This window comes from Saccostrea cucullata, unplaced genomic scaffold (genome assembly GCF_032062105.1).
Source record: "Saccostrea cucullata isolate Sc308-1 unplaced genomic scaffold, CSIRO_AGI_Scuc_v1 ctg990, whole genome shotgun sequence".
Taxonomy (NCBI): domain Eukaryota; kingdom Metazoa; phylum Mollusca; class Bivalvia; order Ostreida; family Ostreidae; genus Saccostrea; species Saccostrea cuccullata.
Window position 1 is genome coordinate 7,767 of NW_026938358.1, and position 25,315 is coordinate 33,081.

Consider the following 25,315-nt stretch of genomic DNA (forward strand, 5'->3'; position numbering starts at 1 on the left):
ATAATTCAGATGCTGCATGCTGACATTTTGATTAATGAGGTGGCTTATCAATTATGAACTGAAATAATCCAAACATGACAGAGATGTTTCATCGGCCCTTTGAGAAAATACAAAGGTCGTTCAAAGACATCTTTCCCTCACACAGAAGGACTCGTGAAAAAGAAGGAACATTTGTTAGTATTTTTCTACATACTTTCAATTGCCACCTATGCAATAAGTTCAGTGATGCTCAGGCATATCAATCCTGATTTTATTATTTCTTGCTGTAAAAAAATGGTATATAGCTATGTCCATCAATTGATTTTTCCTTTACACACCTAAACCTTCACTGATATTATTTTTTATTTTATTTTTCCACAAGCATACCTTCTTTGATGATGGTCAAAAGTCAAATTACTTCTTTGTACTCACAGTCCTCGCTAAAACCAGATTTCATCTAAAGTTACTAAAATCTGCGTTGGTATTTGAAAATTATCAGCATGAAAAATAGTTAGAAGGTTCCTGTATATATTTATCTGCTCCGGCAGCTTGTCCATCCCCGGCCCCGAATCTTACTTTCCCTGTTGACCCATGGGATATTTCTCTTCAACACCCACGCAATGAATCCCCATTTCTTTGAGGTATTTGGACGCCTTTAACAATCGTCACATTTGCTGTCCTGCCACAACCATCTTCTTTTCAATCACAAAGGAACAGAAATGTCTAGGCAGTTTGGGCCTCATGGCTTTCCCAAGAAGTAATTATCGTTTTGAAGATATGAATACACAAAGATATACCTTAGTCATAAGTCAGAGGCAAAGAATAACCTTTTGTATGAGTGTGACCGGTCGACTGAGGATGCTTAATCCTCCAACGCACCTGATCCCATCTCTGGAATCTCTAGGGGTCCGTGTTATATTCCCTCTGAATTGACGTCGAATTTTTTCGTTATTTCCCGATCATGACAAGGCGCACTTGGCGACTGTGATCGTCCGGCATAGAATGCTCACTCTTCTATGACACCTGATCCCACCTCTGATGTGTTAGAGGTCTTTGTTTGCTCTGCTCCACTTTTGATCTTGAAAATTATTCGTTATCCCCAAAAAAATACTGACAAACAAAGATACATTGCAGGTACCTGTTAATGTCCAACCAAGCCTCTTTCTAAACTTCTCACTAAAATATAAACATTAGTGAAGGAGAAACTTCAAGAGTACTGTTCAACAATATATTCAAGAAGTTGTGTAAATCAGATGTGGATATCTAAAAATTCCAGGGACATTTTGGATACTTTGAAATCACAAGAATTTGTAAAAATCAACAGCTTGAAGCAACAACTTTTCAACTTAAACACAACCATTCCCCGCGATAAATTAAAGTCATTGACAGCTGCTTTTATCAAATAAAAATGCAACTCGTAAATTTATATACATTGTCATGCGTCATTTGCAAAGTTATTTTGCTAAAAAAAGCATTCTGATTGTACACACAAGTACTCTGAAGTTCATATCAGAAAGATGCCTGAGTTTCTGACTGACAATATCTATTTGGTTTTTGGAGATCAAGTCTTCCAACAATCTATTAGATTCCCATGGGAACCAATTTCGCTCAGTGATTAGCAGACCTATATTTGTATTCATACTTATTGTTAGTCCATTTTATTATTCATACACTGAATTGACGACGGATTTTCCCGTTATTTCACACCCGCGGGTGTGAGCAGTCGATAGGGGATGCTCATTCCTGCATGGCACCTGATCTCACCTCGACTGTTTTGGAGATCCGTGTTTACTCTGCTCCTATTTTGTATTGTTTCATAGATTTCTGATCTTGAATAGTGTTTGTTACCTCCACATGTTTCATTTCATATTGTCTATCTTCCAGGACCAATTTTATCCGGTCACGGTAGCCTAGTGGTAGAGCGTTCGATTCGTGATCGGGAGGCCCGGGAACGATTCTCGTTCGCGACCCCGCGTCAAACCTAAGACGTAAAGGTAGGTAGTGACTGTTCCTTTGCCAAGCGCTCGGCACTAGAAGTGAAAGTCACGGGTCTTTCGGATATGACCTTAAAAACGTAGGTCCCGTGTCATGGTAGGCGCTGGCACGATAAAGACTCTCACTGCTTAATAGCCCTGAGTGCCGAGTATAGGTCTAAATTTGAAGCCCTTCACCGGCAACGGTGACGTTTCTGTATGAGTAAAAAATTCCCGAATATAAAATCAATCCAGGACCAATTTTGATCAAATTTCCCTCGCTGATAGAGAAATGCAGCTTAAAAATATTATAAAAATTAAATTTGCTATAAAATTCTGATCACGGTAAAACAAATCATGTTTTCTTGGAAACATACCATAAGAAATACAGGTTATATTCTCAACATCAATCTTATTGTATTGATAGACAAATTGCAATCATTTAAATGGTTAAGTCGTTGTGCTTGTGTTTTCATATTTTGGAAGTGTTTTAGTGTGACAAGGTCTTTTATTTAGCCACCTCATCTTTAACCGCTTAACCTTGGCGTTTGACCTACTTTTGCCTTGTTTATCTTTAGCCATAACTCTAAATTGCAAAGAGAAAAGTTTTTTTAATCAATATATATTTCACTGGAAATTATTGAAATATGTCATCATTATTATAACGGTGGTTGTTTCGCTTGTTTGTACATCTCCGAGAATGGCAGAAGAGCCATAGAATGGTTAATATTAGGATAATGTTATTTTATGGGTTTCTTTCCCAGAAAATCACAGAAAATGATAATTTGATGAGACTATAACTATAAATGTGGGACTGTATTGTTAGCCCGATAAGAAGAGAACATTTATAAGATTATACTATTATTGCTGAATAAAATAACAATTAAGTTACATTACAAGTGTATTTAAATTCGTTTATAGCCATTATTTGTGTGAGGCGTATTACAGAAGATATACAAAATACCAATGTTTATATAGGAAAGAAATTAGCATGCTTAAAAGATTAATAATATAAGTGGTTTGGCTCGTGAAAAGAATCATATTAGTTTTTTTTTTGTATCATTTAAAGGATTTTGATGACAACTCTACCCACGGAGTTCTTGTTGCAGTATTTAAAAGTTTGATATGAATGGGGTAATGTCAATATCAAAGCTGTCAATTTCTTCGGAGTTTGTTATTGGAATAATATTCATAAACATCATTGTTGTACTTTCTGACAATTGTGCAATGGCGGTAATAAGTGTATGACGTCACAGAAAAACATAAAAGATGAACAAACAAGGAAAAAATTGATAAGGCAGTTTATATCTTGAATTTCGATAAAAAAAATTAACAATGAGTTGATTCATGTCGCTCTCAGCAGGTTACCAATTCCAAACTCGATAGCAATTAGGTCCCGTCCACTCATATAACACCACCTATACGGCGAGTGTCGAGGTTTTACGTTGCCGGAAATGTGCAGCATTAGAACTCATTGTTGGCACCTGACGGATTGGAAAGTTTTGCGACATAGCTTTCGTTGTCCTCCGCGACACGCTTAATTAACAACTTCCGGTAACTGACATTTATCTTTTATTGTGTCGATGGTATCGTGCATATTCATAATCAAAGTTTCGATGAATTTGTGTTGTATCCAAAATAGGTTTCTCTCCTGTATTGAAACAGGTAAATATATAAAATAATATTCAGGGTAACTTCGATAAAAAGATTTTTTCCTGCATAATCATGCGTAGTTAGAATAAATAAGATAAACAAATGTCCACATAATACAAAGGACTCAGTAAAGCTGTAATTAATGATTCTTTTCTGTTCTCTTTTATTTCATTATCAATTCATTCAAAACCCATCAGGATGTTTTGATATTTATTGATGCATTCTGATAATTTCCAATTAACAATGTAATAAGCTTTTGCTAATTTGTGTTTTTACTCTGATTAACTTCTTCAGTCAGATATGTAGAAAGTTGATAAAAGGAAAAGACATATTTATGCAGAGATATGCCGGACTGAAGGGTGGTATGTTAAACTAGCCTGTTTAACCTTAATTATATTAACGTATTATCTCTTAGGAGTAATATTGTCATGTTCGTTTTGTGTAACTATATTCCATAAAAATTTATTATTTTTCATTATTGCTTCCTGCTACTTATATGTTAATTGCTCAGCTCACAAGCATTCAACAAACGTAAATCATATCAGTTTCCCCCATTAAGTCATGCAAATGTTCTATCAGAGGAATAAGAATTCATATTCCAATAATTACATTTTCACAAATATCTCTGTCTTGCCTCGGAAGGTGTTCAGAAATTTATTCATTGAAAAATGGCTAATTTTCTCCCTATAGCCTGTTTGTGTACTATTGTGAAGAAATAGTTTCTTTTTCTTCTAGAGACTATTGAAAATATATGACGTTTTGTAATGCTGACGTCATAGTGTAAATAACTAATGAGGAAAATAAGTTAATGAAAATCACTAACCCACCCTTTCTGGTTTTGCACCAAATGACCTTCTCGAAACAATAATGAATCAGAAAGTAATTAACAAACCACAGGTACGGCGGCGTAAGGGGAATTCCATGTGAAAAGGCAATAAATCTCCAGTTTATTTAAGCTGACCTTTCACTGATTTACAAATGTTCTTTTTAATGCCTTTACCATAACCAGTGCCCGTTTGTTTTATGATTAAAAAATAAAAAATGTCAATGAGCTATAAAGGTGATCTCGCAAGTCACGGAAGCTTCGAATCATTGTTTTATTTTACTAGGTACAAGCTATTGAATTATTAAAGAAGGCAATGTTTTTTTCATAATATTGACGAAAAATTTATCTCTGATTTCCGAAATAGAATAGCTACCAAAGCTACAAATTAAGACACCCGACATTATTTTTTATAGTTTGGGGGTTGGGGGATGAGCGGTTTGAAGAAAAAACACCCAATTTTTAAATTTTATATTATTCTGTTTATATGACCAATTTTCAGTAAAACACGCTTATCGAGATGTCAGGGACTGTTTTGTTTCGTTATATACGTAACTCTTAATATCCATATTAAAGTTTTACAATATGTAAAAAAAAAACCATGGGGAAAGAAATTCTCTTTGCTATAAGCGTCAGTGCATTATGGTGTGTTCGTTATAAGCATGTTTAACTATATACACTATTCGTAATTTTTATTCCATCACTAAAAATAGATTATTCTTATTATATCATCATTCCACAATATTTTGCTTTTGATACCATTATCATACAAAAGTCTAATTCTCTTTCCAATTATATAATATTCCAATTCTTCAATGTAAAAAAGTAACCGATTAAAGTCAGCGAAGACTAAAGGGATAGTAGACAGAATTCAAACTCCAGGAGAGTTTATTTGAGCTTTACAACAAGAAATATTCGTTGGTATGTAATGTGACCTCAGTGGTCAAACAATACTAAAAGAATTACTTTTTTCGATTTCTCTGCAGTTCATAAAATTTCTCTTGATTTCTATTTTTAGCATCAATTTCATTACATCATTAGCGACGTCAGATGCCTGTGATTAGAGTGTCAGTAAGAAACTATATTCAATAGATCTTATGTTAGGATCGCTGTGGAGGTTATATAAGTGATCTGTCTTGGGTGAAAATAAGTTAATTACGAACATTATGTGAATTCGATCAAAGTCCATTATACAGTACAAAAAAAGGCGGAGCAAACCCGGACCTCCAAAACATCAGAGGTGGGATCAAGTGTCATGGAGGAGTGGGCATCCCCTGCCGATCGGTCACACCTGTCGTGTGCTCCTTGTCTTGTTCGGGAAGTAACGGGAAAAATCCATTTAATTTACCATATAAAATATATCAACATGATTTTTAGACAAATCATGTAAGTAAGTGTCGTTTATAAAGTTTTAAAAATGACTTGTTTTACCACCTATAAGACAATGAAGTAATATACTGAACTAATGTCGACATTTGCTCAGCAAGGCTTATAGATTTGACAGATTCTGTTAGATTTAATGCTATTAGTTAAGGCGATTAAACTCTTGTGCCGAAGCAATTCTGTCGACCTTTTAGGTTGCTTCTTTATTGCACAAGTGTGACGTACTTTATATCGTAAGCGGTACCACAGATAACTCAAGACGTGTAAGTAAAATCTATTGAAACAAATGTGATTTTACATGGTAGCTCTTTTGGCGTAAGAACGCTCAGTTTATACATTAAGGTCAAAGTCTGGTAGGCATTTCAACAAACTGGACCTTAAAAGGCTATTTAGCAGCAAATTCAACTTCAATACATTAGAACTATATCATTTTTCATACTAAATAATGTGTCTGATTCTATGAAAATATAGAATTTTTCTTTTGTTCTTAAAATTGGTTACCTGAGCAATATCTTTTTCCTCTTGGCTTTTAATTAAGAAAGAGAATTCATTGTGTGTATTGTTCCCACTCAGCAATGGATCCATTTCAATTCAATTGTAAAGGGAAATTTAACTTAAACAAATCATTTAAATCTGTATCTCTTTCATAAGTTGTATGAGAACTTCCATCTATAAACGATCCTACGTTTCTATCACCTGAAAATTTTGTTTATGTCTGACTCGACTTATTCGAAACCAAAAAGCTTGTTCAGTACAAACATTTTTTTTTAAACCGATGCAAGCTACTGGTAAATAAGTTAATGTTACAAGGATTTTAGCATGTAAGTCTTAAGTTAACATTTTGTAAATTTTATGACTGTGAGAGTGTTCTTGTTTGAAAAAAAAACATCTTTTTATGCACTGTCCTAATATTTGCGGTCATTTTTGGTTGATGTGTTCTGTACTAATTGAGAACCTTCGTTTTTATAGCAACGTTCACTGCAGATAGTTCTCTCCACTTCTAACTATAGTTTTTATTGCGCAATATTTCGCGCATCATAGTAAAATGAAGCGTATTTAAGGTTTTAATGCAACGTTTTTGCTTAATTATCAAAATTAAACAAAATTAAGAAATTATAGGTATAAAAATGTAATTACAATTTGATATAACTGATTTTTAACCGATTTTGCAAATGATAGGTAGGTTGACGTCGTTGCAGTGTGTTTTTGACGTTATGATAATCTGTAGTTCCTAAAGAAAGGGTTAATAAAAATATTATTAAAGAAAAAGTAATAAACATAAGCTCTTGAAATTTAAAACATAGACATTTGAGAATATCTCCAATATTTTTATAACGTTTTCATGCGAATGCATTGTGTACGTCATATTTTGTAATACTCTATAAAAATAGTAAAATTTGCGAATTTTTTGCATTTTGAGATGCTCCCTCTGGTAACAAGACAGTAGAATTTTGTGTTTCTTACCTATATTGTATAATATAGTATTACTTATCAAATATTATAGTTTGAACAAAAAGTCTATTGTAGTATTTGTATAATTTGCTTTAAAGTGCTAAGAATTGGCATTTTCCTATATAATCCTATAGTAAATGTACCTGTATTTTGAGACGGTAAATTCAAAAATACCTGGACGGTAGATTTCCCCCAAACTTTGCATGTACACTGAAGTTAATGTAAGTTATATATGGTATAAAAATGAAGAGTTTCGCTAATGTAGTTTTCACACAATAAAACTAGTCGGCCCCCTTCAGCGAAAGATAAGCTTGATCTTTAAGGGGCAAGTCACACCCATTATTTGGAGAATAATATAGGGTTAGCTAAAAATAAGACATTGAGTTTTACAAACAAATGGCAAGACATAATCCTCCATTCACAGATCTAGGCTCAGAACAGCTAATAATACATAGAGCATGCCGTACACGAATAATATACCATTACTAATTCTCAGGATCTGGCTCAGGTGATGAAAATATTTATTTATCTTGCTTATTGAACGACTGCACGTTGTTCAATATAACATAAAATCTACTAGTCAGATCAGCGATTAATATTAAGAAATACTTTTTGGGGAACAAATTCGCTTAAATGCAAAAAAAGAAAAGAAACTACCTTCATCAACGGATACTTTTATCCAGATATGAATAATTTCTAACAATAAAATATATGGAGAAAACGAACAGTACTGAAGTGATACTTATTATTAAACTTAAAACATCTAGCGATGACCTCATTGTTGTTAACGTATTTCGAACACGTTTTGCTTTTATATGATGTCACAAGATAATTTAAAGATATACTTATAAAACATTCTTCGTGACAGAAAAAGTCGGAAAATTTGAAATATTTGTTACATAAATTTTAACTGCGTTGTATTAACGCTTTAGATCAGCAAATCATGTACCCTTAACGATACTCCCTTCGTCCTGTGACGTCACCACAACGTAGTTGAACTCATCAGTTCTGTGCTAATTTATTCTAATTCACTTCCCCACAGACGATATTTACAAATAGTCAGGACAACTGCTTACTCCAAATTGGATTACGTTAACCCTGCTATTGGGTTCAATAGAAGACTAGCCAATATGAATCAGAAAATGGGTTTGGTGATGTGGTCATTTTCATATGATTGGCGAATAAAACAGGCACTTTTTGTGTAAAATCTTTGCACAAAACGAATAACTTATTTGTACCGAATGAAAACAAATAAAGTTGTAGTATTAATACAATTTTTCAAAATTTAATTACCCAAGTTTTGATGCATTTGGAGACAACGAAAAGCAGCTAAAGGTACTGTGAGCACTGAGCTCGCCCAATGATATACCTCCCACTTTTCAAGAGAGGTATAATGAAGCTTAAATGTCTATTCTAACAATACAAATCAGGAGAAGAGCAAACATTAACCTACAAATCATCAGAGATAGCATCGAATGCAATTGAGGAGTGAGCATTCCCCCCTGCTAACTGATCACACCCACCATGTACCTTTTGTCATCATTGGGAAATAACAACAAATAAATAGACAATTTAATGTGTAAAGAATGACCTAATAATTAATATGAAAAACGCCTTTCAACATTTGACTTTATTACAGATTGTATTTGTTAACAAGGCCATTGTATCGAGCAATGAACTTGCAAAATTATGACTTTAGACAAAGACTGTTGACTTTCTCTCTTCATAAAATATCCCATTGCGGTATCAGTTGTTGCTGTGTGGAAGTAAATGGAAAAGTAAAACAAACGTTTTGTAATGATATTTTATAATACGTGTACTAAATCGTGAAGCAATGTTTTGTTATGGGATCGTTTATCGTCTGAGTTGAACTGTAAAGTTGTAGTGATACCGTTGTGTTACGTTTACTACGTACATAAAAGTCAAATTTAAAGTGATTTTTAACATTACAATGTCTATTTTTTTAATTTTGAATTAATTTTGAGTGCTGAAATGGCGTAAATAAATATGATCTGATTTATACATCTGTAATTAAATGAGTTTTTGAAAATTAAAGGTGATTTAAAACATTGTTATCGGATACAAGGCAACGCAAGTACATTTTTGTAATTACATAAGCATAGCTTCATTGACGATGATAAACAGAAATTTACTGACCATTGGAATGTCAAAAAAGAAAATAATAATTCATAAATCAGTCACATTTAGAGTTTATATCGACAATATTTGTCCTCTATCTTTGATTATTCAAGAACATTTTATTTTAAGTAAAACGATTTAAATGAATCATACAGAGATAACAAACAGGATTCAAGCTCAACAATCCATTAACAATACTCAATATAACAGAGCAAACACAGACTTCCAAAACATTAGAAGTGGGATCAGGTACCATGGAGGAGTGAGCATTCCCTGCCGATCGGTCACACCGGCGTATGCTCCTTGTCATTATCGGAAATTAACGTTGATAATTTAGATTGTACTCAATAACCCAACAATAAGTATGAAAATCGTCAGTCAACATTTGAATTAATGTTAAATTGTATTTGCTGAAAATCTCATTGTATGGACCATTAACACTTCTTCCCTAAGTAACATAATAACATATATTAAAATTTAAATATCCAAATTAAGTGTGTGTAAAAGTATCCTAATTAAAAAAGCAAAAAAAAAAAATTATTGAAAATAGTTCATATCTTATCCCTCGGTATTCATGAAAAATAAAGATACTATTTTACTATTATAGTATTTTTCGACACATAATGATTTATGTTTAAATACAATAGTAATAATAATAATAGCAAATTTTCAAAAACTATTCTTTAAAACCTAGATAATCATGATAATTTTCACTATCATCACTTTTTTCATTGAAGACCTTGCAGTAAAAGAGTTGTTTCTTTTAACAATCGATATTACATTCACAAACCAGAAGGCTTTTGGGCAAATAGTTTTAAAATTATCAGAATGCATACCTGTCTCATCAAACGTTCTACTACACGAAAATTAGTGACACAAAATACAAGCGGAAACTATAAAGTCGTTATACAGGTCATCATGTCAGAGTAAAGCAAACGAACTTGTTCTAGAGGAGTGGAGCATTTCATAATTCACTTGAAATATATGGAGATAATAAACATTAGTTCATCTCTCTCTCTCTCTCTCTCTCTCTCTCTCTCTCTCTCTCTTCCCCAAAGCTAAACTACGGCATTAGAAGGAAACTTTTGTTGTGACTTTCAATTCGACATTCAAATATCTAAAGGATTTTATTTATGATATTTGACAATTAAGAATAGTTACACTCATCAATAGGTTTCCTCGATACATCCCAGTGAACTCAGAATACTGAACTATATACAGAGTCTACCATATCTGTTTCATATGAGACGTTTTACCGAAACATTATTCCCAGAATTACTACTAAACAGCAAGAAAAAATAATGGTGACTTAAGCTGTTTAACCGTCAACTGGTCAAGTAATAATATTCCAATATCACCTGCATATTTTGTTAAAGTTTTCCAAATGATTCGGCACAAAGGATTATTTTCTAAGTTAAACCCATTTTAAAGGACAAGAGCTACTGACAAATAAGTCACTGTAACAAGGCTTTTCATCTGTATCCTTTTCACAAAATCTTTTGTTGATATAATGACCGTGTTTGCACAAGCAACATATTTTTAGGTTGTAATTCACTTTATTACTTTATATGTAAACTCCCGTTGGCAGATCATTGTTCAATTTTATGTATTTTTATTAGATGCCTGCGATTAATCATCGTTCCTTATTTCAATCTTTTGAAGGAAAACCCTTCTGAAGGCGGACCCTAACGCTAACCCTGGGAAGAAAGGTTAATTGTTTTCTACCAAACATACAGTTATTAGAAGAGTTTTAAAATTTCAAAAGAAGCCTCGTAAACAAAGCACAAATATTGTTTAAAGGAATGACTTTAATATTTTTTAAACAGCCAAGTCACCCTTTGCTATACATTTCTCAGGATGTCTTTGTTTCATTCGTTTTTCGTGTCTTAAGTCATATCATTGTAGTTTCTGCTGTTTTCACCCGCGAAACATTTCAAGTTTATGTCGTGTCATTGACGTTAAAGTCAGGAACATAACAAATAAGATATCTTGCAGCAGATCAGACACGCTTTTTCACACTTTCACATGCTACCAATAACGGAACATCTACTTAGTACTGCATTGAAACATCACTTATGCATAAAGATCCAATCAATTCTGTATTGATAAACTATTACAGTCTCATCAAGCTTCAACGGTTTTATCATACCGAGGCCACGCACCTGTTCGTCTGACGCTTCGGTGACGTAGCAGTTTTGGGGTGGAATATTTATCCAATTACATGTAGCGATTACTATTGGAAGACCATTTTTTAATTCCTCTAGCAAGTAAGCGCACCAGTGCGGACCAGCACTCCTGATTGGGGGCGGACATCGTATACTAAAACTACAGCTAGTTAAAACGCTCTCAGAGTTAAAGATAAAATATCAATGCTCACGAACATTATTTTTTCATTGCACAAGGAAAACTTTAGTGCCTATCTGATTGGTTAGTGCTTTTATAATTGTAGTGGACTGTATTCTGATAACTGTAGAGACTTTTAGACAGGAAATGCGAAATTCATCAAGCTTTGTCTTAGTTGGTGCTACCTTATGTGTTTATTTCTCAGTCCAGCTTTCCTCTGTTACAGGTAAGTATCTAATGATTTAGGCTCAATTTTATTAAGGAAATTCCATAAAAGGAACTCAGTTTGTTTTGAGAATATCAAGGTACACGAGTTTTTTCTCTCATTTTGCATCATTTTTATCAAATTTTAGTGTCTTACAACGAAATTGTCTCATGTTTATTGTAGGAAAACTTGAAGAATAAAAGCAACATTAGAGGTGAAACTCGATTAAACCCCATCTGACATGATTGCCAGTTTTCTTTAAGCATTTATAAATTCTAAATTTTCTTACTTTTGCGTTGTTAATTTAAACTATTCGAAACATGAGACAATTAGGTAAAATATCTAAACTCCAAAAGTTTGAGAACTAAAAAAATATCGTGACTCTTAAATGTTTCAGGGAAGGGGATTATTCGATATTGCAATCTCCGAAAGAAAAAAAAAGAAAAACTCATGGTTGCACATTATGGAAAATTGCCTTATAAAATGCAGAGTAGTTTTTGTCGATATATAGATCTGAGTATGTTCTGTTTGTTTAGGGAGATTTACATTTGATTGTTCATTTCCCCGCTATCAGCTGATCAGAAATTCACACATACTAGGATATGGTATTCTTTTTCATCGGGTTCCTTGAGGTATCAATAGAAAAAGTTGGTTTATTGGTGCTATTTGTCAGTTTTCTACAGATTTTTTTGTATTAAAATTTGCTGAGAAATTTTAAGTTTGACCCTTGCATCAAGAGAGAAATTTAAAGAATGATAAATAACTTGATTTTCAGAAAGTCAATGAAATTGTCTAATTTTATTTGGTAGTATTTTCATGTTTGGATTTAATGCTGTATGATATCCTTTGCTTACTAAATTGAGAACAATTTAAGCTATTATTTGGTTGATGTTTCATAGATCTTTGGTATTTGTGTCCTTAGGATAAATTGTAAAACAGGATGTTATCCTTCAAATGTATTGCAAATTATTTTGATGATTTTTGGAGAGAATATCTTTAAGATGCCGTAAATGATGCTTTATAACATGGTTATTTTAGTAATGACGGACCGAAAAGATTCAATTGCTTAAAGCTCCAAGTAATCACTAATCAGGCTTTTCATGATGTCTAGATCGGTTCCACAACGTCATATCTTGTTGCTACTCCTCAAAACATTTTTTGTCCGTGGAGCATAAAATAAAATTAAGGATCGTACTGAACAACGATCATGCACCTTTCGAATGGTTTCTGTAAAGTATTATATAAAATATATATATAACTAGTTTTTAAAAATAATTTCATTTTGATCTTTTTAAAGGTTCGTTGTATTCTCTAACATTATAATGGATTGGTGATAACATAGAAATTGGAAATACTTTGAATAATCACGAGAAAATTAAATGACATTAAGGCCTAAAAGATAAAAAAAGAAATTAATTTTAGAAATGTTAAAGAACTCTGAATACAAATATATACATAGTTTTGTTCTGTTTTCAAATCAAAGTGGCGTTGATTTGTTTGCTATTGCAAAATTAACGTTTCCCGGCCACAGGAAAACTACTTTTTCACCAGTTATAACCACATGGGAAAAAGGTCACAACTAGTTCTGTTTTCAAATTAAAATTGCTATTGCTAAAATAACGTCGTAAAAAGGTAATAAGAAAGAAAGAGATGGATTCTTCAGTCTAATAGCATTTCCAAAATCCAGTCTTAGGAAACAGGCAAAAAGATACATGCAATCTAATTAAGTGGCATATGTGAAAACCGTTTAGCATAGTGATTTGATATCTCTGTTTTAATTTTAGCCTTTGGTCAACCGTATCAAATTTTTATGTGACCAGAATTTTAAAAAAGGTCATATTTATTATCTTCATCTATCGATGAGTTGTAGGAATGAAATGGCTGATGTAAACGGGATATATTGATTTTCAGAGCTTATAAAACATTCCAATTTACACCTTCAAAACAAAAATACTTGATTGAAAAGCTCAACAAACAAGTAAAAAACATTAGAGAATGCTGTGAAATTTGATTTCATCCTCCAAAATTAACACTAACAATATTGGTTTTTGTACGGCTTCTACATCAAGAAACAAAATGTATAGAAATCTGCTACATCCAAGCCGCATGTTTCTTTTTACAAGGTGTGTGAACAAGTTCAAAATAACCGATAAAAAGGGATATTACAGAAAAAAATGATTTCATTACAGTGACCAACAAAACAGTCTCTTCACCTGAAACACGTAAAACGACGGGATTAGATACAGTCATGTAACGAGTTATCTCTTTATACATATAACGTGTCAAATAAAAAAAGATGAATTCGTGGGAATTTTTGCTTTGTTTCTCGTAGTATATAATCGGTATTTCAAATTGAAGACTTAAAGAGAGAGTATTTTGAATTTACATTTATCAGTATTTGAATCAAAGCACAAATCGTGATGATGAGAACTTCTCTTCTAAATGATATGCGTTAACTTTTGTTCTTTAGGGCAATTGAATATTTTATCTCTGAAAGGTACTTCCTTTTGTTAACAAGATAAAAGACACTTCATCCATACATGAGTCAATGGTTGCCTCTTTATTGAGAGTTAGTGATGCTTCCTCGTTCCAGTCTACAGACCTCGATGCACTTTCTCCTTAATGAGTTAAAGGATCTCTATCTCCCCTCAGTACAGGAGCTAACAGGGTTTTCCTTCTAAGTTTAATGAGCTAGAGGAAATATCCCGGTATTTTTTTCTTTGCTGAGACAAATAAAGGGTTGTTTCCTTCTGGAGCTGAGCTAAGAGTGCTTCTTTATCACTCAGTTTAGGCCTGGGGTAATGCATTTCTGTCTTTAAAGCAAGAATTATATTGATATCTTGCGTTGAATCTCGTTTATTTCTTGAATATAGTCATTTTGTCCGTCTTAATCAACTTTGTTGTTTAGAATTTTAACCAAAATGGATGTTTACTAGATAGTTTTAATTTTAATAAAAATGTACTCATTGCTTTCTGATCCAGAAGCTAAATCACTGCCTTTCACTGTTGAGGAATGTTTTCTATTTTCCTTTCCTATTTATAAAACCTGAAAATATTTTCATCAGATTTTTGAAAACCTCAAATTTGCTATTTTGTTTCCGTTTATTTTCCGTCTTATCTCCAAAGCAAAATTGTGTTTTGGGATATAAGAATAATGCAGAATTTTAAAACAACAAACTTTGTTCATTCTTTAAAGTCCATTTTATGAAAACATCATGTGTGGAGCTATTAAAAACCTCTGAAACACCAGGGGTAGGAACAGGTGTCATGAAGGAGTACCCCTGGAAGCATCCCCTACCGACCAGTCACAAACCCCGTTTGCTATATAGGGTACGAGTAAGTTGTGAACAAGGCTAGATGAGTCTACAATTCTACCATTTTAGATGAAGAACTTCAATTTACATTTAGTTTAACTACAGATTATAGTTACAAAGTTATTTTTATTTGAGACTAGATTGTTGTTATCCTTCTATATCAATATATTTATCAAAGGCCTCTCTGGTGTTAGAAACTGACGATACAAAGACTTTGTTTTGCATAACGAATTTACTGGGAAAGAATAACTGCATATGCAGATAAAAATGAGAGAAAAAATGAAAATAGAAAATTTAAAATCGTCACTTTTACGTAAACCTCATGTGTCAATTTGCCATGATTTCTTTCTTTAGTTAAATATCCAAATTTGTAACAGATGTGTCCGATTCTGTGGTATTTCTTATATCATGTTCATTACATTATACCAAACTAAACGTTGGAATTATAACGAATTATTTTTTTCTGAATTGCGTCGAAATAAAAAATATGACAAGAATTATATTTTAATTTATTTTAAACATAAAAATCAAAGTAAAATGAATACAAAATAAGAGACACAATAAATATCTATGGACTCGTGGAAGAACTCCTCTCCCAAAACAGTATGGACATTGTCAATTAGAAACTCAAGAATCACTTTAATATTATCAACATCAAAATACTTGTGTGTAGAATCAGAGTGCCTTTGACAGGGTGAGTTTGTAGATGACCATTTAAAATGTATTAAAATTAAACAAGTTCTTTTGGTCTGTAATTTATCGCAAGGAATGGTTATTTAAAGTGTAGAAAGTTCCTAAGTTTTCGAGTTATTGGTGAGCGTTTCCTTGAAGGCGCATTTATGGTCTGATAGGAATTCAAACTCCTTGCTTCTGAATGACTGACATTTCTCTTAGAGAATACATATTTATGCTCATTTCAGAATGCATGTTCATTCCAAACAGATAGAAACTTTTTATAAGCAAAGTACCCGGTGTTTTCTTGTCTGTTGAAAAATGTATAAGGGATCTTTTAGGTTGCGAAATATAGGAATTAAGGAAAGTTTGTACGTATTACGTGTAATGGAATTTCTTTTTAGAGTACCGTGTATTAAAAAGATCATTTTTCAAAATGAACATAGCTTTTTTCGACCTGGAATCGTGGTATTTGTTTAATTAAAGTCATTTTATTATGTTTTACGTGTGTTAATATGAGCAACTGATCAATGGTGACTCAATATGCCTGTTCTTTGTAAAAATTATCGATGGCTACTGTATATTGGGCGATTCCCCGGATTGTTTTATCCTATCTTTCGGAATACAACAATCGAACGAGTGCAGTTCGCTTTGATTTCGCTTCATCTCTCTTGAATTTATTGGCTGTGGGAAAATATTTGTGTAAGATATCGTATCAAATTTAACCAGATGTTTACGGAAAGTTTTGCGTTCAATAAAATCGCTCTGCTTTTGTTTCTCAAATATTGACATGTGCTCGTTTTCATCCTATTTTATTGAATCTGTCCAAGTGATGCTTTGACATTTCTGTTTGGCTTTTTGACAAGTACATCATGCTGGTTCTAACGTTGGGATATAAATTTACTTCAGAGAATCTAGTTAATGCCCGATTTAATAATTCCAAGATTGTTAATTAGTTTTCAAGACAAATTAAGACAAATATTTATTTGTAAACAGAGTAGAAAAAAAACTTTACACTAGCTGAAACTTTAACAGCGATTTTAAATGCCAAAGCTAGTTATTGTTTTGTTAACGAAGGTTTTGGGGGAAAATACTATAAGAGTAATTATGTGTTCAATATTTATACCTTCTTCTCATGACGGGATGATGATATATAGATTATGAACCCCCAGAACACGATAGTGCGGTCGAGCCTAGCTCATTGCTTCGTGAATTTATGTTAACTTTTCTAAATTTAAATCCCATTGTGATCTATTTTTCTTCTCAAATGTAAAAAAAGAAAAGTTATTACCATCTTAATTTGAAACTAAGGTGTAAACTAGTAGTAAATTTTGTGAAATGTAATTATCTTGTTTTGGTTATTGTAGTGAAGTGATTCCAGTGATATGTAGTTGTTTGTAATTGAATTGGTGCTGATGATATGTAGTTATTTTTAATTGAAGTGTTAGTGTGGGCGAAATTCTCCGCAGAAGTATAAATAAACATCTATAGAATTCTCCTTGTAAGAATTCATTAAAGGAAGTTAAATGCCAAAAAAGGAAATATATTTTTTTACACTTAGAGGGACACAAGCGTTTCTTTTTGTTATGTCTCTTTAAACTGGAAATAAACATAATTTGTTTAAGTTCAAGAAGTTAATATTTCTTTTTTGAGTCTCTTCAAACCACTCAGAAAAAAGCATTTTAAAATTAAAAAAAGAAAAGGTCAGTTAATGTAAACTTTATAAAATTAGGGCTCACTTTAACTTCATTTTATATTTGAATACAAACAACTATCCAAAGTGTTATTTTTCGGATTATAATTTTGTTTCTTTTCTGTGTTTTTTTTTCTCGTGTGTCATATTTTAATAAAACTATTTGCCGGAGGAGGGCTGCACATTTCGACCTGTACTCGACATTTAAGCTTTTTGATAGTGAGGATTCTTTTCTTGTCAGTACCTCCTACTGGGACAAGGTTCTAGGTTCAAATTGCCTCATCCAAAGGACCAGTCTCCAGGTCCCGCAGTGTGATTCCCACCAGCTAGGTCAGGATTAACTCCTTATTCTGCGACTTTAGACCAATCGTTTTGATCACCAAGTCGTGGTTACGTGGTTATTCAAGATGTGGCTTTCAGTACATTTCCTTTTCTTTACTCTCAGCATTTAATAAAATTATCTTCCTATTATGAACATCATCTTTTCTAAACCAATACAAAAAGATCTCGTCTTGACATCGAATTTCATTTCACTTTCATGATCGAGATTATATGTTCTCGCCCAACCCTTGCATTATACTTTGGACAGAAGTTTTGTAATACACTAACAATTCATGGGATTGCATTCATGACATTTAATAGTGCATTTTTTAAACTAAGAGAAGTATCACGATTTTTAACGCTGGAATTTTTTAATACCAATTGATGGTTGCAGGGGGTTGTTAATGCTGTGTGATTGAATGGAAGCATAGATGGTTAATTCAATTTCAGGTTGCAACCTTCGCCTTTAGAGTAAAATTAGCAAAAATTATCTGAACAGATTCTCTTCTTTATAAAAGAACTTAAAACAACAGGTTGACAGCAAGGCAAATGATTCCCTTATTTACGGACAACTCCGATTTTTAACTAACAGATTTCATTTTCCTGTGGGAAATTCCCCAAGTGATGGACGCAGGGTCACTCACTGTAATATTGCCGTTTTCTGATTGTTTTCCCTGTTGTTTGAGTGTTTAATTTCGACAGATAAATGGCGTACTTTGTCGGACAATTAAGTCCGATACGACATCATCTTTCTTTTTTGATGACTCGCTGATTCTGAATTTCATTTGATGCCCTCTAGTGCTTGTTCAAGTCCACTTCATCAAAATAAAAGGGCGGGAAAAGCTAAGCTTGTTTGAGATATTCACAGAATTTTTGTTCCCTACAGATAATTATGTTCCTGATGAAAGTTTAAGTAATTGGCTGTCTCCCTATCTCTCTTCATTGCAAAAGTCTTATAGGAATTCCAAAACAGCTGTGCCTGTGAAGGAATTAAGATTTTCCAATTTTAATCATCCTCACTGGCTTAAAAACACTAATCTCAAAAGAATTATGAAAAGAGAATATTTCCTTACAAAATTCCTTAAGAACACAAATTCAAAGACAAATTGGATTTTATGTTTTTTTTCTCTAGAAAGATAGAAATAAATTACGATTTTATACTTAGTTTTTGAGATCGATTACTATTCGTTATCTCCAATCTTTTATAACATGATATCTTGTTGTTATATATCATTTTATATCAATTTTTATTACAGCAGCGAAATGCAAAGGACCCTGGGCAAATCACATGTGCTTTGGAGGTATGTATTCTCATGTTTTATTATTTTCATGTAGAACTTACGGACATTGAAGTTCATTACATGGAGATTGATTAAATAATATTTAAATTCACAAAGAACTTTTTTCATGTACATTAATAATACTTATTGCTGTTAATCAATTTCAAAATTATTGCAAAGTAATCGGAAGGATAAAGCGGCAAAATTAACTGTTCTGCGACTCCAGTATAGATGTAACGTTCTTGTCAATACAGAATTAATTAATGTAACTTAATTAGCTTCAAAGGAATGGGTCATACAGAAATACATGTAAATTTAAAAAAAAAGAGTAGAACTTCATTATTGCTATAGCTTTCAAAAACATTTTTTACTAAATTCAATGACAGGAGATATGAAATCAGGAAATAAAATAGGAACAAATAAGGAACATTGAAATGTCTCAAAAACCTTGAAACAAAATAAGTCTGTAAAGAGGGAATAATACACAGATCCCTGGAAACTTCTCAGCGGCTCTCAGAAAGATAGGGTGGAAGTATACCCTTCAGCCACAAATAAATCATTACATACCCAAACAAACATGAAACGTAATAGTGTAAAACATTCTACATTTTCATTTTAAAACAATTTAGATACATTTCAAATACACTTTTATTTTCGACAGGAAATGGAAAGAGATCATGGTCCCCCTCGCGACAGGAGGTTGATAAAAGAGCTGATGATATGGGACGAACTCTGCTTAGAAGTGTTCTCTTAAAAAGATTGAATTCTTACCCAACAGAAGAAAAATATTATAACGATTTAGATAGCTTTTATCCATTGGACTCCGATATATCAGATAAAGACGATTCTAGCATTAAAGAACAAGAAATCAGAGAATTTTTACAGGAGCAGGTAAATACTATGTAATTTTTGATTTGGGCCACATTTAGAAAATTGTTTGGCTGGCCTCTAACGAATCTGTCTGGAAATATCGAGTTGGTAGGTAGGTGAGAATTTTTTCTCAGAAAATTTGAATTTCAATGATAATTTTTTAAATTCTATTTTGCAGAGTACTTTAAAGAAATGATTACTTCGTGGGGTTTTAAAAAAATTGAGTTTGTTCATTTTTAGCCAGTCGGTCGGGAGAGGGGAAACAAACAATTTTTTAAAGATGGCCTTGATTTTTCTTCGTCGTCAAAGAAAAGCCACTACATAGACTTTATGGTCACAGATAAGTTATTGCAGAGACCTTATAGTCATAGATAGTGAGTTTTTCGTCACAGACAGATTATGTTAAAACATAACCGTCAAAGATAGAACATCTCAAAATCCTTACCGTCATAGATAGGATATCTCAGTAACTTTAACGTCAGATATAGGACATCTCAGTAACCTTACCGTCATTGATGGGATATGGGATATCTCAATAAGCTTAACGTCACCGATGGGATATCTCATTAACATAACGTCACAGGATATTTGGTCACAGATAATATCTCAATAACCTTACCATCACAGATATAATATCTCAGTCACATTACCGTCACAAACACGATATATCAAGAATCGTACCATCACAGATAGGATATCTCAGTAACCTTTCCATCACAGATAGAATATCTCAGTCACATTACCGTCACAGACACGATATCTCAATAATCGTACATCACAGATAAGATATCTCAGTAACTTTACCATCACAGATAGGATATCTCAGTAACCTTACCATCACAGATAGGATATCTTAGTAACCTTACCATCACAGATAGGATATCTCAATAATCGTACCATCACAGATAGAATATCTCAGTAACCTTACCATCACAGATAGGATATCTGAGTCACATTACCGTCACAGACACGGTATCTCAATAATCATACCATCACAGATAGGATACCTCAGTGTCCTTACCATCACAGATAGAATATCTCAGTCACATTACCGTCACAGACACGATATCTCAATAATCCTACCATCACAGATAGGATATCTCAATAACCTTACCATCACAGATAGGATATCTCAGTAACCTTACCATCACAAACACGATATCTCAGTAACCTACTGTCATAGTTAGGATTTCGCAATAACATCACCGTCACAAAAAGCCCATGGCTTTGACGTTATAGTCACAGAGGAGCTATCACAGTGTTTGTAACTTCAAGAACAAGTTATCTCAATTTCCTTATCCCTATTAGTTATTTTAAGGACTTTTTATGACAGATAAGTTATATTAGTGACTTTATCGTCACGACTTGTTTATCTCAATGACCCTATAGTCACAGATAGGCTATCTCAGTGACCTTATCGTCAAGGTAATGTCGTCTGGCTGATTTATAATCAAGGATATATCAATATTATCGTCATGGATAGGTTTTGACGATAGGTTATGTTCGTGACCTTATCGTCAAAAAAAGGTTATCCTAGTGACCTTTACTATCATAGAGAGGTCATCTTAGTGACTTTATCATCAAACAAAGGTTAGCTTAATGATCTTATCGTCAAGGATGATAAGCTCAGTGACTTTTTCTTCAAGGATAAAATTATTTCAATAACCTGATCGTCACTTCTCAGTTACTTTTTCGTCACGAAGAGGTTATCTCAGTGAATATGATTGAATGATAGGCTATTTTTTACTTCACCGGCACGGATTAGGCTATTTCAGAGACTGTGGTGTAAATCTTCATAAGAGATGAATTTGTAATCTCTTCTCACATTCTTGGCTCAAAGCTTGCTTATATAGTTCTCAGACCATTGATTCTGTTTGTTTGTCTAGACAAGTTACTGAGTACTGAATACACTTGTTTTGCATAGTATTCTCTCTAGGGAAAATCTGGTCATCTTAGTTATTCTTGAACCTCGACCAAGAGAAATGGAAATGTAATAAATTATTTATGGCTAATAAATTTTTTATGGACTGTTCTTAAACCTGAATATGAGATTATGCAGACATTATACTTATTTCTGGTGCTAGACTCGAAGTTTAATGCAAAATTTTGCCTCAATTTTTGAAAGTTTTGTTTCAAAACAAAGTGCCGTCCTACCCGGAACTAAGAACATTTTGGCAATCCCATGATATGATATCAATCTTTTTTTTTATGAATTACATAGACAAAATAGTTATTATTCTTTAATATTAAGGATGTCCCTTTCAATTCATTTTTAGTTTTAGAGGAACTATAAAGATCTGATTGGTTGATAAATATATACGCGGGAAAAAGCCTTCTTGATTTCCTTGAACATAACACTGAGATTAATAAGTAATTATGTATTGTATTCTACATATTTCTTTAAACGAAATGATAAGGTATTCCAAAATTATGCAAACCTTAAAGATTCAAATTTAATGACGCCATTGCCCTTTTCCGGCAATTTGAAAATATGACTGTAATAAATATTTATAAAACTATAGATCTAAATCTTTGACAGAGTAACAATACGGATTCCGTATGATGTTCAGAAATCGTTTATGATACTCTTATGCTGGTATTCTATTCTAAAAGCAATCAGCGCCTTTTAAATATTTCATATCGCCGTTTCATTTATACAATTGGACCGTTGTTTATTTTTATTGTATAACGATCCCGACATGTCAAGTAGACGCTTTCAGTCAATCCATTGTCCGTTATATTGAATTGTGTTAATTCTCACGAGAGATTTCCCCTCTGTGATGTGCTTAGTGCGGTTATTAATTCTCAGCGCAGCCATGCAATCTTCATACGGCCTTCTCACCACAATTAGGTATCATGTCATAGGGGGATTCAGAAAAACGATTTATTTTTCACTAATACTGCAGAAAAAACGTTTAACAGTAAAGGCGAATCTGTTAAATAGATTAAATCACATCTGATGATGGTGCACCTTACACTCCAACGGTAAAAATTATTCCACGATTATCCTATTTTTTTCTCAATTTTATACTCAGATTACTACGAATATATTCAATTTACAATAAATCTAAGCATTTCCTCATCATTGTAACAATGGCAGATAATCGTATTTTTTTTGCAAACGATTTACCTTTTTCTTTGGATGAAAGGAAGTATGTTTCTTTGTAGAACACCATTATTATACAATTTTCTCTCTCTGCTTTGCATCTTTCATATCCGTCTACCTGGTCCGTACGTAAGGCTCACTTTGGGTGTGACCGTTAGAAAGGGGATATTTTCTTTGTCTTGGCTCCCGATTCCTTATCGCATGATTCCAGGGGTCTATGAAAATGTGTATGTTTACATTGCATTGTATAGTAAACTTATAAATAGATCTCCAGTCAATATGATGTTCTTTTTCATTTATTTTTTTCTATTATCTTTGTTTATGTAAACTAAAATTGAATTTCTTTGATTAGGGCTCTGGGCACTGAGCAACTTAACTCAAAGATCTTTAATAACACTCAGTTATGTAATTCATTGGTCTTCCTTTGTATTTTTCAGCTGTTAAAACGAGAAATGGCAGCGTTGACAGACGAAGAGGAATATCTCCGATAAAAAAGACAATACTTCCCGGACTTTATGTTCAACTAGATCAAGTTGTTATAATTAATAAAGTTTGACTTAATTATTTATGCACTCATCTGATTGTCTTACCTTTTCTCTGTTTTAAAAGGAAACCCACTCATAGACTCATACATATCATCAGTGGTCAAATAAGTTCTGAAAAAATCCAAAGAAAGATATATATTTAATGAACCTGTGTTTGTTATTCTTATTTAGTATGACTATTAAAGAATGAATTTTTCTCTTGTCGTTCATTTGTGATCATCAATGTTTGGTAGTATTCAGATAACTTGGACTCAGTTCCCTTACGACGTAACGAAATTAAAATCATACTATTTAAAGACAGGTTTTATCAGAGGTAAACTTTTGACTTGCTTTACTGTTCCTTAGTCAAGAACTCAACACTCTGAAGTGAAATTTGCAGTTTTTTATGTAGACTTTAAAAATGACGCGGCGAATTACAGTAGGCGTTGATACGATAAGGAGTTCTCACTGCTCAATAGTCATGATGCTGAGTAAAGGTCAAAATATGTTTACAATGTACTTCACCAATTAAGTGTATAAATAATGGCTAACAATTATTTCCCGATCATGACAAGTAGCACACGGCGGGTGTGACCGTCAGCAGAGGATGCTCACTCCTCCATGGCACCTGATCCCACCTCTGATGTTCCGGATGTCCGTGTTTGCTCTGCTCCTAATTTGTATTGTTTCATGGACTTTGAGATTGCATACTGTTCGTTATCTCCAAATGTTTCATGGGCTTTGAGATTGAATACTATTCGTTATCTCCATATCTTTCTTATCTCCATATCTTTCCTTAGTATGAAAAAAGTCAGTCAGCATTTTATTCAATAATAAATTGTATTTACAGACAAGGTCATTGTATCATCCATAGAACTTAAGAAATGATAACTTTAAACGAGACTGCAGATATTCTTGTTTCATTAACTTGTTTGTCAATAATTTACATCGTTTTAGAAATTGTTCGTACGTAGAGCATGCTCTTGCGTATCGACTCAAATGAAATACATAAACTCCGTATGCAGGTGATGAAGGTATATTGCTGCATAAGTAAGGGAAGTTGACGAAAGAAAAGTTAAAGTCCTCACGTTTATGTTAGATTACCATTAACGTCTTTTTCAAGTAAAATATCTCAATATGAAACAGATGTGTGGTATCTTTTATCTAAAACTCACCAGGATATATTGTATCGACTTAATCTGGCCTTCAATATATAATTTTTTTTTACGCTTGACTGATGATAAAGAGCAGTCTACCATGGGTCTGGCCGGTTAACAGGCATGCTCAACTACTCTTGAATTTGACCCAACCACCTATGTTCCTTTGTTCCTAGTTTGAATTGCTTCCATGTTCTTTTGAGCCTGATTACTGTAAACTGTATATAATTTGATATCTAATAATATCATTTTTCTTATACATACATCATGCAAATCGCTTATTGATTCAGTCAGGTGAAAATAGTTCATGTTTTTGTGATCAAAGTGATACGTCAATTTTTGATGAACACTTTTACTGCAGCATCTCATATATCTTAATGAAAAATTAGCTATGGATGCAAAAAACTATAAACAATTAGTCGTTCAAT

General features: G+C 32.9%; 1 protein-coding gene across 1 annotated transcript; it reads left to right on the plus strand.

Moving 5' to 3' along the window:
* The first annotated feature begins 11,494 nt into the window (after nt 1-11,494).
* LOC134250042 (uncharacterized) lies at nt 11,495-23,948 on the plus strand. The gene is made up of 4 exons (XM_062732391.1): nt 11,495-11,971; nt 19,207-19,251; nt 19,892-20,121; nt 23,644-23,948. The coding sequence occupies exons 1-4, from the start codon at nt 11,893-11,895 to the stop codon at nt 23,695-23,697; spliced, it is 408 nt and encodes a 135-aa protein (XP_062588375.1). The 5' UTR covers nt 11,495-11,892; the 3' UTR covers nt 23,698-23,948.
* Nucleotides 23,949-25,315: the final 1,367 nt, after the last annotated feature.